At 40.7% G+C, this 15,706-nt stretch overlaps 1 protein-coding gene across 3 annotated transcripts in view; it reads left to right on the top strand.

The window, feature by feature from the left end:
* The window catches only part of DIS3L2 (DIS3 like 3'-5' exoribonuclease 2), a 202,211-nt gene that overhangs the window by 62,265 nt on the left and 124,240 nt on the right, over positions 1-15,706 (top strand). For all 3 annotated transcript variants that reach the window (XM_085325058.1, XM_085325059.1, XM_085325060.1), the window contains exons 7-8: positions 1,729-1,960; positions 14,645-14,748. In XM_085325058.1, coding sequence (XP_085181184.1) covers positions 1,729-1,960; positions 14,645-14,748 — 336 coding nt within the window. The remainder of the gene's footprint in view (positions 1-1,728; positions 1,961-14,644; positions 14,749-15,706) is intronic.

Here is a 15,706-nt window from a genome sequence, read left to right as displayed (position 1 = left end):
GCCATTTTCCCACCTTCTGCCAAACTTTCCCCTTTTTTTCAGGATTTAATGTTTGATTCAAAATCTGCTATGGTAACAAATTATATACATATTTAAAAAATGAAAATAAAGATGGAAAGCAGAGTCACAAAAGGTAACAGGAGTTCAGAATAATGTCATCTTAGGACTTTTTTAAGACTTGAATTCAACTCTATTTTAAAATTGACTTTATTTCTGTTACGTACTGTGAAAAGCTTACAAAAAAATGGATACTGCTTGAAATCATGACTGTATCTCTGTGTATTTAAAGTTGTAAAGGTCTTGCCTATACAGCTTTGATTTGATCTATTTGATTTTTTTTTGGTTACTAGACTAGAATTTTTGAAGCTTTTTAAGTGGCATTTTTCTCAGTTGATATGGTTGTCTTCAGCTAGGACCTGTTGAGGTATTTATGCTTATTGCTAATGACTAAATCTATCATATAAATTGTTACTAGAAAGCTTTCTCTTTAGATTTTTAAAGGGCCTTTTGCTCCTATTTCTGGCGATGTGAGTTGCTGCTCTCATGTTCTGAATTAGTGATACTGGGAACCTCAGAGTGTCTCCTAGGAGTTTCTTATTCCATGCTGATCTGAATCTCGCACTGAATTACTGCAGTCTGAGTGAACCTTAAACATTGCTTTAAAAAGAAAAAAAAAAAAGCCACAAAACTGGATCTAGGTTCAAGGACCAAATGAGTGCCAGAAGCTAGCAGTTGGTTGCATGAAGGGATGGTAGTAAAGGCGTATTTATCCAAGGTGTGAACTATTTTGATCTTTATAACCTGAAATGGAGCAGTTCCTGCTTTGGTCGTGTGCAGTGATGGATGCCTTCCAGGTCTGTTGGCTGCTTTACCTTATTCAGAAAAGGCTTCTTCATGGTTTTGCTTGACATATGATACATTATGCACATGGTTTCTCTTCCCCTTTTCTTTTTGCTCCATGTCAGTGGAAAAGCAGCTACAGATCTGTAGCAATGGTCAGTTACTGTCTGGATTATCAGTTAGCTAATGGTTAACTGATATGTACTCTTCATTCTTCTGAATGATTTAACTGGCAGATTTGTATAGGTAACAGCAATAATTCAATGCCTTTAACAAAAAGACAGGAGCCTAAAAGAAATATAAAGGCTGGTGCCATACCAAGCTTCCCCTGTGCACTTCCTCCTCAGGTAACAGGACAGTGTTCTCTCATTTGTATTTTTTCGGTCTGTTCTAACCRTGTGGTGGGGAGGTCTCTCCAAGATGGACTTGACATGGTCCTAACATTCACTGGAACTGCTTGAGTTTTGGGACTTTCCAGGATGATTAGTGTATCTTGCTTAACAATGGCCTAAGCAACTCATTAAATTGTAGTGTATCCTCCTCCCTGTCTGTGTTTACTCCCAACTTCTGGAAGGCTGATTAGAGGCTTGGCAGGAACTGTATGGTTATGCTCTAGATACGCTTTGGATACATTATTGTCACAGTTGAGGTATTGCAAAAGCTATGCCGTTCCCATCTTTTTCCTAGTGAGGTGGTACTTATGATTGTGCAATATCTGTGGCTAATTACATGGCAATTGCAGTTTGCCACCAGCCACCCATAATTCCTTCTCAGCTCCTTGGGGATGCAGATGAAAAAGGAAAGATAATGTTTTTTCTTCAGTCCAGTGATTTAGCTTGCTTTTTTTTTTTTTTTTTTTCCCTTTTCTTCAATCCCCTGCTCCTTCAGGTAATAAAGCCAGATGGTAGTGACAAAGAAACAGAAGCCACGCATGAATCAGATGTCCCTGAGGATATGCTGGGGACTTGCGTTCCTCGAGAGACAGTGAAAGGCGATGCTAAAAGTCCGGATGTCATTATAGAAGCTCAGTTTGGTAATGATACAGAGTGTGGACAAGACCACTTGCAGGATCTGTTGGCTGAAGACATTAAGAAACTTTCCCTGGATACTGGTGAAAAGGGTGAGTAGATCAGATTGCTGATTTCAACCTTTATTTGAGCAAACTGTTGACGTATTACTTTTTTTGTGTTGCTTTGCTCCAAGTTATAAAATACAAGCGTAAAAGCATAATGCCTTATCACTTCTATCCCTTTCTGCTAAACTGCCTTCATAGTTTTGAATGGATATTAAGGGACTGAGTTTTATGCAGCTTTGATTGATGAAAGTAAATCTGTGAAGCAGAAGTCGCACCTCTAGATTTGCAATTCTCAGGGCTGTCTGGGGACTGCCGGTTGCTATTTCATTCAAGATGCTGCTGTAGCATTTTTCTTCATTGCAGCTTTGCTGACCAATCTATGAGTCCCAGTTTCGAGATAAGAATATATTTCCTCAGGGGTAGCTGGGTTTGTTGCTGTTTTCAAACAGTTGAGTTACGAACAATTTAAAGATTTGGTCTACTTAAAAAGAGACTTGCACTAAAACCTAAAGCCAATTTTGTGATCTGTTTTGAAGACAAACTTATTTTATTCTGAATTCCATTCAACCATCAAGTCTTGCTTAGGGCAAGATAAAATAGGCTCCTCTGTCCTGAACTATGCTATGTTGCTCTTTGCATGTCCTTTGTGGTACTAAATCCCCTAAGATCTCCTCTCCTGAAGGACTGTGTTGAAAGGATTCTGACAATTGGTCCATGTAACGTGTGCCTTCAGCTGTTGGTAAAAAAATCTGCCAGGACAGATATTAATGCATTATTAATGCACATTCCAGTTATCCAGAAAAGATGATGGTAGTAACTTAGGGCTTAAGCAGTTGTTGATCTCTGACAAATCTTGCTGTTTATTGTGAAGCTCTACTTCATGTTTTCCTGAGGGATTGCTTTTGAAGATGTGCAGACTTCTGCCTATACTGTTGGCAGATTTCCATTTTTACACCCATCTATTAATAGAAATGGAAATAACATTTGAGTAGGAGTGTTAGTGTTTATTACAAAACATTGATTTCAGCTGTTGAATGGATTTGCCACTTCACTAGTTCATGATGTTTTTTCCTTCCGGGTATCTCCACTGTCTTGGAGATTACTTAAGTTACTGCCAAGGTATGTGAATCAACTTGCATTTTGCTCCTTTACCTTCTACAGAAGCCTCGGGTTGGGAGTTACTGATATTGTCCACTGATGTTTTGCATAACAAATTATTACCCYCATCTGTTTTGCAGTGTTGGACAATTGGTTCTAGTTGTATACTGTTGCGCTGCCGCTTTGATTCCGTAATTCAAAATCTCCTAATGTGTTATAGACTCGCATGTCTGTTGCCTGCCTGCTTTTGCTTCTGGTAGCAATGCAAAATCAAAGGTCAGAGGATGCATTCTTGTTTGCCAGTATCTAAAATAAATACAGATTGAGCAAATGTTTTATTTACCTGTGTAACTGCTTTGATGTGAAGGAGTCACCGGTGCTTGGTGGGAGTTACTTTTCTTGTTGCTTTGTAATCCCTCAAGATGTTCTGGCATAACCTGTGCTGGAATCTCTCAAATCATCTCTTAAAATCTATGTCACTTGAGTCTAGTTTGCCATTTAATTCTGTATTTGGAGAATATTTGAAGGGCAAATGTTTTATCAACTTACCTACACGACTGAAATCCAAACTGCATCTCTACCATGTTAGAGCTGCCTAAGCCAACTGTTTTCTTCTAAGTCTTCTCCTTGTTCATCCTTAACAGGCTTCTGGTTGGTGTGAATGTGCCAGTTAGAGTTCTACTGAGTCTGTATTTTGCTATCACCTCTTTTAATAGCTGCTTCAGTTTCTTTGGCTATATCACCCATGCAAATTTTTCTCTCATTTCTTCTTGCTCTCCTTTTTAATGCCCCCTCTTTTTTTTTTTAACACATATAAAGTTTATGATGCTGCTTTTTCTGAAGGTGTTTTTGAGTAGTTGATGATTGCTTTGGCTTGTTTCCTGTCTTTGATGCAATTTTTCATATCATCACTTATCCAGATTTTAAGTCTTGCCTGGAAAACAGCTATAGTTATTCTAGCATCAATGATAACTGTCATGAAAAAATCCTGTCAAATTCTACCCTCAGGACAACTAGATGTGGCTCCAGTGCTTTTTAAGAGGACCAAACAAACTTTTTCAGGGGAGAATTTAGCTTCAAAGGATCCTACCTGCTGGACCTCCTAAGGCCAGCCACTGGAACATTGTATAGGCACACAAAGACAGAGCGATTTGCAGGATTGGACTGTAGGAATGGCAGTGCCATTCTGTGTTTAATATTGGCCTCTCCTGAGAATGCTGCTTGGCTAATGCTGCCTTTTGTATTTTCAAGCTAACTGCTTATGAGGCTTCTTCTTTGCATTCTGGAAACACCTTCTGCAGCAGGATGCAGATGTGGATGGGAGATGAGATCCCACTGGGGAAATTCCTTGTTTCACCAAGATCAGTATTTTATTTGCTTCCTCTGAGAGCCTAGCTTTGTAGAAGTTGTGGGTTCATTGCACGAACTCATTGCACTCACCTGTGGCCAGTGCAGCTCTCCAATTGGGCACCTCCCTCYCCAACATAGCAAAGTCAGGCTTCAAGCTGAACAAAGATGCAGTCAAGGATATCATTTAAATAAAATCAAGAAACAACCATCACGCTCTCACCTACATGTGCTCTCTATGTATGTGTATGTATATACATACATGCATATATAAAACAAAATCCAAAACAACTAAAACCACAGATTCCTGGGGGTGAAATCTGCTGGTAGCTACCCCAGTAGAATAAAAAGCTCTGAGGAGAAAGAACTAGAGGAAAAACAGCCAGTTGGCTTTAGGCATTACTAGATGGTGTTCAAATCTTTGTGCGTGTATACACGTTCTGCAGATTGCTTTGTCTCAGTTGCAAGATGGCTTTTGTCCTTTCTGACAGAGGAGTGGAATTACATAATATCTTTGTTATTTTCTTATTTGTTCCGCTGCTGATAGTCAGAATGAACCATGAAAAATAAAAGTAGATGTGTCATTAGAATAAGAGCACTCTAGGTCACACTGGGATTGCAAGCTGTTTTGATATCTTTTCTGCTCTGGCCTATGTCTCATCCCTTGTGGTGGTTATGTTCCTCTTCAGAGCACCAACCCCTCTCTCCATCTGTAGTTGTACTCTGGGGCAAAGAATTCCAGGTCGGCCCTTGCTGTCAGAAGCTCTTAAGCGTGAAACTTTGTGYATGCTGATTATTATGGTCCAGGTTTAGGTGGGCTGAGTTTCTCTGAAGTCGTTGTATCTTGGGCTTCTTATGCTGCTTTGGAGCTTCAAGCAAACTGGTAGGAATTCTTGGGCTTGGTGCTGCAGGCTAAGACTCAGATGTCCCATCTGTCTTGCTGAAATACTGCGGTTATTGAGGGTCTGAGGACTACTCCTTGTCCATTTCTTCCTAAAACCCAAAGAGATGGGATAAACATGAGGGAAATCCACAAAACCGAAGAGACCAGTGCATTCAGCCTGATTCTCAGCCCACGTAATTTATGAAAGTTCTCATGCTCATAAAAGTGCCTTAGTCTTGCTTTGCTCAAGGATGTTTAAATAAAAGCTTGTACTTGATGGCACTATGCCAAAAACTATCCTTGTTGAACTAGTTTGCTCTGCTTTTCTGAACTTTTTGCTAAATTGAGTTAAAGGTTATCTTCAGAGAAGTGTCTGATCTAAAAAGTGACAAGCCCTCTTCTCCAGCAAGCGGTTCTACGCAGAAGAACAATATCTTGTTTAAAGTAGATTTTCCTAATGTTAAATTCTAGTTATTGGATGCAGGTCTGTCTTAGCAAGTTTGGCAATCTCTTCTTGCATTTCCAGCTGTTATTTCCAAGCTGTAAATATCGCTGCACGCTGACCAAACCTTCTCTTTGTTTTCTCGACAAAGAATGTCAAATCTGAAGAAAGTTTCTCAGCTCCCTTGTTTGTGTCCTTTGAAGCCTCTCTAGAGTTCCTGTGCCTTCCTGAAATGCAGGCAGAGAACCAAGCATAGTATCCCGGCAATAATCTTAACACCACTGTGTACAGAGAAAAGATTACCTCCAAATCCTTTTAGATATTTCTTTTCTTGCTTGCAACTCCTCTGTGCTTTAGTTTGAGACCTCAGTTTACTCCTATCACTGCTTTCCCTAAAAGCCATCCACCACTGGACATAGCCTTTGCCAGATGTGTGATTTCTTTCCTTAATTGTCATTCACTTTCACTACTGAAACAGAGGTAACTGAACTTTATCTTATCAAGTGGCAAGTCTATGAGTTACAGTCACTGCTGTAAAAGGATTCTTGTTATACTATATTTCAATATGTAGTAAAAAAATAGAAACTTTTCTGTATCCTTCCAACCCAGAGAAAGTGCAAGATGTTCTGTACAGAATATTTTATGATGTTGTATCCCTCCCTAGACTCGTCACGTGAGTTTCATACAAATGTGAGCTGCCTCTTGTTAAATATTGGAATCAGATTATTCTGTTAAAGGAACATCAGCAATCAAACAGTAGCAGCTACTTGTACTCTTGAGAATGGCAGCTGTGCTCATAAAAGTGTGTTATTCTTTCTTTGCTAAAGGATACTCAAATAAAAGTTTGTAAAGTAGTGTCACTGTGCCAAAAGCTGTCCTTGTCAAACTAGTTTACTCTGYTTTTTTTTCCAGCTCTTCTCATGAGAGATCTTACTTTATCAGATGCACAGAATATCCTGCTTCCCATGGTGGGGCTCAAAGAAGTAATCAAGTTGGTGGACTGCCTGCCCTGGCAGCCATCAGATAACTATGTTTGTTCAGAATTTCCACTTGCTTGCACCTATGCTTCTGCAAGTCAGAGTCTGTGTAAGTGTCTGAGGCTTGCTCACAGCCTTAAAGTAACAAAGTTTGCTTACAAACAAGCTATTTCTATTCAGAGTAAACTGAGAACAAACTCAGCCAATTGTATGAGGAAAGATCACATCAAATAACTGATAGTTACTAGGTAAAGTCAACATAATCTGGGTTTGAGCTGTTGCAGGACTTGGTCTTTTCTGCCTTCCTGTTCAGCATTGGACTCTGATCGGTCTCTTTTTAAGTCAAATGCAACAGTCACAGTCTCTTGTAACCTTACTAAGTCAGAAATTATAAACTAAATTCACTTGGTGACCAAATTGCTATTGGCTGGAGGCTGTTACTGAATATTTTGGGGTTACTTGGCAATGATAATGGCAATCTGTGGTATTTGGTACTTATGCAATGGGCCGTGTAATAGTGCAGAAATGGAATCTGTGCTTTTTGGATCCTTCAGCAAGGGGGAAAAAGGTATTTATAATCTAGAATACAAGTCTCTGTTTTCTGTTCATGCWTCCAAGCTCTGTTTTGTGCTGTCCCTTGCTCTCTTAAGTATGACTAGGTGCCTAGCTGTGTTTTTGTGCCTTTAGATGCTTCATTTTGTAGCATGAGCCCTTCTGCAGTTAGTATCTCATACTGGGGTAGGCAGAGTTTAGATAGATGCTACTATTTCTTTTATCCTTGGCCAAATCTATTGGTAGGGAAAGGAAGGTGATAGTGAGACTCTAATGTGCTGTCCCTCCACTCTGGTCAGGTTCCCTGTTCTTTCAGTTTAGCTGCCATGAAATTCGTAACAAACTTGGAGCCCACCAACCTCACTGGCTGCTAGAAGGAATAAATGTTCTTCTCCCTCCTCAGAGGCTCCCATTTACTGAGTGCTATTGAGGAGTCTTCTCTCTTTTTTCCTAGCCTCCAGCTTTCTGGAGATGGATCGTCTCCACTGCTTAGCTCTTAACATTTCTAGGCCACGGCAGAGTGAAAGCCCACCAGGAAATCTTCTCAGTTACATGGCTTTTAATAGAAATCCTTGAGGTGGAACTGTCAAAAATCAGATCAGTTTCACTCTACTGAAGCCTGGAAAACCAGCAGAGAAGCTGGAGCTGATTCAGCTGCTCGAGACAGCTCTGCATTAGTTTATCCTAGGTTCATGTTTGCAAGTCTCTGGTGTTAGCTCTTTTGGTGGTTGCTATAAATTGTCTTAAATGAGAGCATAGAGTTCTTAAAAAATAAACAGCACAATAATTTAAGTGTTCTACTGGTGTTGAAGAAGTGGAGCTTTACTGTAATATTGATTAAATGCTACAGGCTGAATAAGCTTTAGTTATTCTTTTGCTGAAGCCTGCAATGGAAGTTAATGTTGTGACAACTTCATATGCTATTCTTCCCTAGTGAGTTATCTTGACCCCCAAATGACTTTTCAAGCAAGGAAAAAAAAATTACTCATACAGTTAGGTAACAGGAATTAGATTAAGTTCAGCACGTGACCATATGTTCCTGAATTCACCTGCCTTTCTCCCTTGAGTTGCAAGTTTAGGTCATGTAAGTGAAAGGGCATGGTATTCAGAATGAATGGTGGGTGTAAAGGTAAACATATTAGAGTATGATCATTGTTCGCAGCAGGGTTTCCAGGATGAATCAGATCAAGATTCTTTCAGCTAACATATTTTCCATGTAATGGTAAATTTGGACACAAACACTTGAACAAATGCACATACAGGAAGGAAGAACATCTAAATAGGCAAAATATTCAATGGAAATGTTTTTGTAATGTTTTAATTTTACTCGTCCTTAATAAAACAAAATTGTGTTTTCAGAGACTGCAACACTACCTGATTTTTAGGAGATTTAATTATGCTGCAATAGTTTCCATCCCCCCAGCTGATTGGCAGCTTCTCAGGGACATCAGAGGGTCAGGAAGCCTGAGTACCAGTGCTGTGATTGTAGTAATTTTGGGATACGGCTACTAAGACAGATACCATTTGATCTTTTGGGCTAGGTGACAGCTTCCCAAAATGATCTTTATTTGTTGTGAATCAGGAGTCTAAAGAAAAGTGACACATGTATCTCATCATTCTATCTCCTCCATAATGCCTTATGGAGTGGCTAGACATAAGTAAATAATCATATGYTTGGCTGAGTTGTGCGTGTGTGTGTGTAAGGAAGCCTGTTGTACTCACCTATTCCATTGCCTTTGTTCTGTGTTATTGCAGATGTTTCTTTTGCTGTATAGATCTATTATTATGCCYTTCCTTTTCCTCTCTGAGAGTCTCCACCCCTCTGTGCATCTTTGGATATCTTGGTAATCACAGGAATCTCCTGCTCCTCATGTTTGGTGTGCCACTGGGCTTCCAGATGTAAATTCAGGTGTTCAGATGTGAACAGTTGTGGCAGGATGAATCTGTTTAAATGAATATTCGAAGAAAACATCTCTCAAAGTTATTCCTGTTTAAGCACACGATAATGCAGGATTTCTGCATGGTTTGGAGCTGCTTTGCTTTTATATGTGCAGAGCATTCTTGCACTGCACACAGGAGCTGTTCAGCTGATTTTGGATAAGCTGCACTTACTGCTTGTTAAATCCCAAAGCTATTGGCTTAACAGTCTTGTCACAGTGAACTTTCTACAGTCCCACCATCAACGGTGGAAGGCTATGTATGTGTAGATATATGCACTTGCAAAGTGCCRCTTCTTGCGTAGTGTTTGCCCAAGTACAGTGTCTGGTGCCAAGTGAAATGGCCCTTTCACCATCACAACAGCGACAGAATTTCGGGTCAAATGCCATTGCGTGCACTGTTCCTGCTGAGCTGCCGACGCTGTGAGCACTTCTAGCCTGGACTAGCAAAGGTAAGGCTTGCAGAGGGTATGCTGTCAGCTACTGTACGTGGTGGCTTTTCAGCCTCATTCTTCAGAGATGTGGCTTGTGTAATTGTATTGGCTGTCCTCCTCGCTCACAAATTTTAAACACGTTGTTTTCAGTCCAGTTTTGCAGAGGGGAAGCAGTCTTCAAGAAATGGAGTTCCCGTAGGTTTTATGGCAGTGGGTGGTTGGGGAGAAAGAAGAGGATGAGTGAGCTCACTTTTACCTGCATCTTGCAGACTCCGTGAAGGAGAAATCCACCAAGATCAGGAGAAGCTCAAATCTCCTGCCTTTGTATGTACTAAAGTATCAGGGAGAGATTTTCTAAAAATCTAGTCATTTGCTTTGAGCCTCAGATTTGTTTTTTTGGAAGGTATGACCAGGTATGAATGTGAACCACTGGTTACTACCAGCAATTTTGTGTTCTGAAAGAAAAAGCTGTTTTGTGCCAATAAATACTTGTGACAGAATATTGTATGAATTTCTAAGCAGCAACCCACTTCCTTCTCATTATGCCGAAAAGGGAAGATCGCAGCAGTATAGTGTAATTTGGGGTAAATCTGTACATGTGTCTGTATATACTATTTTTTGATTTAAGTTAATTTACATTTCTATATGCCTCTTGTCTTGATATAGACCAAACTTCCAAAAACAYATCTTGAGTGTGACATGCCATCCTTGAGAGGAAATTTATAATTAATTTGTTTACATCACTTTATATGTCTGATACTAAAACACAATATGCTGAAAACAGTGTAATGAGACAGACACCAGAAAACTTAAGTGTTGTTACTTCTTTAGTAAGAAATAAACTTTTGCTTTCAAAAGGTTTACAGATGTTCTGGAATCTCAGCGCCAACCTAAAGTGTAATATTACATTTTTTTAAAAACCTGATATCAGCTGTCTTCTGATAGGATTCTTAGATATGCCCATATGAAGTAAAAAACTCCCCAACTTTGTAAAAAGGTTTCTTTTTAGCTGAAGTAGCAAACATTTAACTTTTTTTTAAAAAAACTGTCTCCTTCTGTCCAGAGAGGAAACTTTTTTTCCAGTCAGTTGTTTTTGAGATCTGAAACTGTGATATATTTTCATTTGCAAGTGGATATTGCATCTTTAATTGTATTCTTTTTGGACAGAGTTGCAAATTTCCACAGTGACCAATGCAAACTCGGTGAAAATAATTTTGGATCTGTCATAATTAATCAGAACTCTATTCTGATGACTCTTGGTCCAGTTTGGCAACCTTTTAATGTTGTGGTAATCTAATTGTAAAAGGAGATTTTGGGGGCTTTTTAAAAAAGAAAGAAAGAAAAAGAAAAGAAAAAGTTTGACCTAGGAATGGCTGTCAGGCAAATCTCTGTACGTTAGAGCCTAAACTAATCTCTTACAGTGAGGCAAATTCCACAATGTCCTGGATCTACTTTGTTGGTAATCTCTAATTTGAGAGACTTTCTTATTTAGTGCCTATTTTTTTTAAAGTAAAACTATTACAACTATTTTGGTTTGTCAGATAATCACTGAAAGGAAAACACTAAGATTATAATATATTTCACTGGATCCTAGCTGCTTAAGTGTGTTTTCACTGTAAGATAAGCTTATGAAATATTGCCCAAGCTAACATAGTAAATCTTTTTCAAAAAAACGTGTCTTTGCTCAGGGTGGAAATACTGAATGGTCATTGGATAACCACTACAGTAGARGGGTCAGAATAATTCATTTTCAGTTTAGAATATAAAGCAAGGAGTTTTTCCCACCTCCTCTGCCCAAAATGCTGTTTCTCTTGMCAGTTAACTCTCCTTTAGGATTACTGTGTGGATAAACCCTGTTGTGGGAGATGTTACATCTCCCAGCTCAGATCTTCTAAAACACCAGTCTCCAGTGGGGCCCTGATACCTCACTGTCCGCCCACACACTGAATTCCAGCTCCAGTGGAGAAAAGGGAAACGTGCGGTGAAMAAGAGGGTCTGTCACAACCATATTTGTTGGGACTTGCGTATCGGACTCTCTGTGACAGTTTATTGCTGTCTTGATATCGAGGCTAGTGATTTCCCAACTAAACCAGGTGGACTTTGGATCTGGGTTACAATTCTCCCTTCTAAATGGAGAGGTTTGTCATTAGGGAGCCCTCATTGCTGGTGCTCTGGTGCTGGTGACCTGTAACCATTAGACGCAGCCCTAATGCCAATAATGTTTTGACTTTAGAAGGAGCCAGCTAGAAGTTACGGGAAAGTCCAYATCTGTTAGCCCCAGGAGTGTGGAATTCCTCAGGTGCTTTCTTCTGTCTTCCTTTTTTTTCAGGAATGTTGCTCATCAGTAAATGCATGCAGTGATGCTAAAGCTAGGTTARGAGAGATGGCGTGAGAGTATGTGGCTGGGATAGTCTTTCTTCATTTATTCTCTGGATAGTTCAGTTGTGGATCCTGACCTCTATCTGCTGGCGTCTCAGTCTGGGAGGGATACTGAAATTGGAGAAACCCTTGAGGAAGAAGTTCCTCTCCAGCTGGCCAAAGGCCCTTGGGTGATTTTAAATAGTATAAAAGGCTACCATGTGCCTCAGCGAGAGTTTGGATGCTGTATAGTACTTGTAGTAGGTTCTCAGGGGTCAGCTTTGGCAGAGTGCAGTAAAAGGCTCCAGTCCTGCTTATTCTTCATCCCAGGCAAAGGCTGAGCTGGTGACCCATACGCTCTCCTCCTAATGGYGTCATGGGGTGCTGTACTTTCATGTGTGGCTATGTGATATCTTCTGAGGTCACAGCTGCTGGCTCCTTTTTTTCTCTTTTTTTTGACAGAGAAGGCTACTTCAGTGAAAAAATGCAAGAGACTTTTTGGAGAAATAGGAATTCGAAAGGAAAGTGGGAAGTAGTCAGTGGTCATAAGGATGTATTTCTAGAGCATGGCTCCTGGTGCTTTTCCCTTTCTCGTTCTTGTCTGTTGTGCCTCGAGTCGGTGCCGTCATTCCGCTGCGCTACAAAAACAGAATGCAAACCTTGCTTTCCAGATACGTKTAGGTCTGATTTCTCTTCCAAAACCAGTATGTGCCATTCAGTGGGAGAGAGTTCATTCCAGTAACCCCCTGGGCTTGGGTCAGGTGTGTCTGAACCATATGGTCTTTGGAGGACTACCAAATCCTCAACCGCCCACTGCGCCTGCCGGTGCTGCTTTGTTTCAGATCGTCYCGTTCTTTGTCCTAGCTGTCTTCGTGGCCGGCACGCTGTAAGCTCATGGCTATTAACCGATGGCTTGAAAAATTTTAAGAAAACAAAGGCAGCTCCTTGCTTTTATTCTTGACTAACTTATTTCCCGATACGACCTCTAGCTGACAGATCTTATGGGAGCTAAGCAAAGGAGGTGYGCAACTTAGGTATCCCGATATTTCGAGCTGTTTGGGGTTATCCAAGCAATTTTCTCAAACTTGTCTGTCACCATGAAATGCTATGGAGGTTTTGTCTCTTAATAACCCTTATTATTCCAAGTTGAGCTTGCTTCACACGCTGAAATAAAGGAGGTTGCTGCTGGTCTTACACTTTTTTTCTTCTTTTTTTTTTTTCCCTAAGGGAAAAATAGAACGTTTTTATTTTTAAACTGCTGCATGTCTATATCTCTCTGGTCTCCTCTCAGCCTTGCTAGAAAGTCAGTAGAGATGCAATAAATGAAATGGAGTCGCTTGTGTTCTTCCGAAAAAGATCATCTCTGGGGAGAGCCYGAAGCTGAAGAGCTTTGCATCAAAAGGCAGAGCTGGGGATAATTAGTGGCGTACGAAAACCGGAGTGTGTCATTAGAACGATAGCCGTCGCTGTCGAGCGACGGCTGCTCTAACAGTGCCCGAAGGCAAGCCAGTCCCTCGGAGGCGGCGCGACCATCTGTGAACGCGCCCTCGCCGTGGCGGTGCACAGCCGTGCCCCTCGGGGCCAGCTGCCGACAGAAGAGCCGCTCTCCTGGGCCCGCGTTAGCTCCCGCTCGGGCTCCCGGCAGCGGCGGCGCTCCTCGCGCGGAGCCTGCTCACCCTTCGTCCGCCTTCCTTGACAGCCGTGTCCCTCAGAACTCGCAGTCGGTGCCCTGGTCTCTTTTTAAGACAGCAAATTTCTTTTGAATGCTCAAGACCTGACTTYAGCACGCGTGCTTGAGATGGATGCGATTGCCGTGGAAGGGGAAAAAGGCAGGCGTCCTCCACAAGCCCTCCAGCAAAGAGCACGTGGGTGTTTCCATCYTTAAAAACACTTCTAGACCGGTAACCGCGGGCCCTCGGCAGTAATTTAGCTCGCGAGGGCCTGCTCCCCGCGTTCTCCCTCGTGGCAGAGCGCGCTCCGGCTGTTTGTAAATACTAAAAGGYGTTCAGGGTGCCAGCTACCTGTAACGGATGCTTTCAAGCTCAGATACTTGAATATTTGAAAATTGCAAGCTGGAATTTAGTTGGCAGTTGGTTTAAATATTCCTGGTATCTGGTGAAGGAATTTCAGAGGAGGGAACGTAGCTGTTTGTCATACGTAGTGATTACTTTCATAAGGCTTTTTAATAATCCTGGTCCGGAGCCGAAGAGGGTCAGCTTGGTAGATGCGGTTTCAGTTTAAGATAAATATACTTTTTATAACTTTGCATAACATTTTTAAAGGAAATTAAATATTAAACGAATGTATGTACATAAGGGACTATTTATATAATATCATTGGCTCCAATTAAGAAATGCCAGGAAATTCATGTAGTTCTTAGTATTTAATAAATAGAATGTGTTTTCCACCATTTTGTTAATTATGGCTGATATAGTGGTACTTGTAAAGTTTGGGTTTATTCTGATTTTTGTTTTTTAGCAGATGTGAAYAATAAGTGAACCTGTATTTGCTCTCCATTGTAGTCTGGAGAAATAATAAATGTTGTTTAACRCTTAGCTATTCTAACACTGGAGAGATCTCTCTTGTTTCACTTAGGACTAATATATGTACCTGGCACTGTAACTTACAGTAAAGGACCAATGTARATTGCCAATGGAAATGTACTACAGTAACTTGTATTTATCTTTCCTGTTTGATACAGTGAAGGCTATCGGAATTGGTGTGCACAGAACGAAGCAAGATGATGTGCCCAAAATGAATGATCCTAAGCTCCTTCCAGATAAGTTTCTTCAAAGGACAGCTAAAGTAAGTYGATGTAGGATGACAGGTGGGCATGTGTGTGCATGTGCATCAGAGTTTAGTGCACTATGTTCCAAAAAGCTGAGCTAGACTACTTCTGGCCTCCCTCTTGTCTTCCATCTGTTGGTCTTTGAATCTTGTTTCTTGTTGCAAGGAGAATAATCATCTGATAAATTTAAAGTGTCTTGTTTTTTTTACCAATTATCCTAGTTTAAATTCCATTTGTTTGCTGGACAAAATTACTTAGCAAGGTTCAGAAAAAGATTGGATACCAATACGAATGTGAAGATTTCCAAAGTTGTCAGAATTAATTCTTGCAGCCTTTGGAAAGACTGTTGAGGCTGTTGGTTCAAGATCTATGTCAATTTCTGAATGTTAAGAAACCAGAAAAAGACCACTGAGTCAGACTGGGTCAAGTCGTTCCCACATCTTGCACTTTCCTCTACAACCTCTGGTTCTGGTCCCTGTTYTGCACTGGACTGGCCTTTGTTTTCATCCAGCATGGCAATTCCAGTGCTCAGAATTGCTCAAAGGTGCCACTCCTGAAGCCTTTCTGAAGGATTCTCCTGTATAAGTTTAGGAAATGACCTATATTTCTGTTAACCAGTGACTTATTAGGGTCTATAAAAATACAGTCTGCATGAACACCTCTCTGGAACAATTACTTAATGATAATGTAATCTATTATTCTTTTCAAAGCCATCTTGTACAAAGGTAGAATAACCCCAGCTTCAGAAAGCTCAAAGAGGAGAGAGCTGCCAAATTCCCCACAGCACATCCTTTCCTGTGGTTAACATTGGATCTGCCAGAGGCACTGTTTTTGAACTGGCCTGTTCTGCACTGAATGTTGAAATCGCAGGCCGCAGATACAAATGAAAGATTTTACAGGAGTTGCTTGTATGTTGTGGCTAATTCTCTACATTTGGAAGCATCTACTTCTTGTCTGGTTTTGTTCTGTAATCAA

The sequence above is a fragment of the Rhea americana genome, unplaced genomic scaffold (genome assembly GCF_003343005.1).
Source record: "Rhea americana isolate MKP2758 unplaced genomic scaffold, rheAme1 scaffold_96, whole genome shotgun sequence".
In the NCBI taxonomy this organism is placed as follows: domain Eukaryota; kingdom Metazoa; phylum Chordata; class Aves; order Rheiformes; family Rheidae; genus Rhea; species Rhea americana.
Note: the sequence above shows the minus strand (reverse complement) of the source record. Positions and strands in the feature narration are given on the sequence as shown.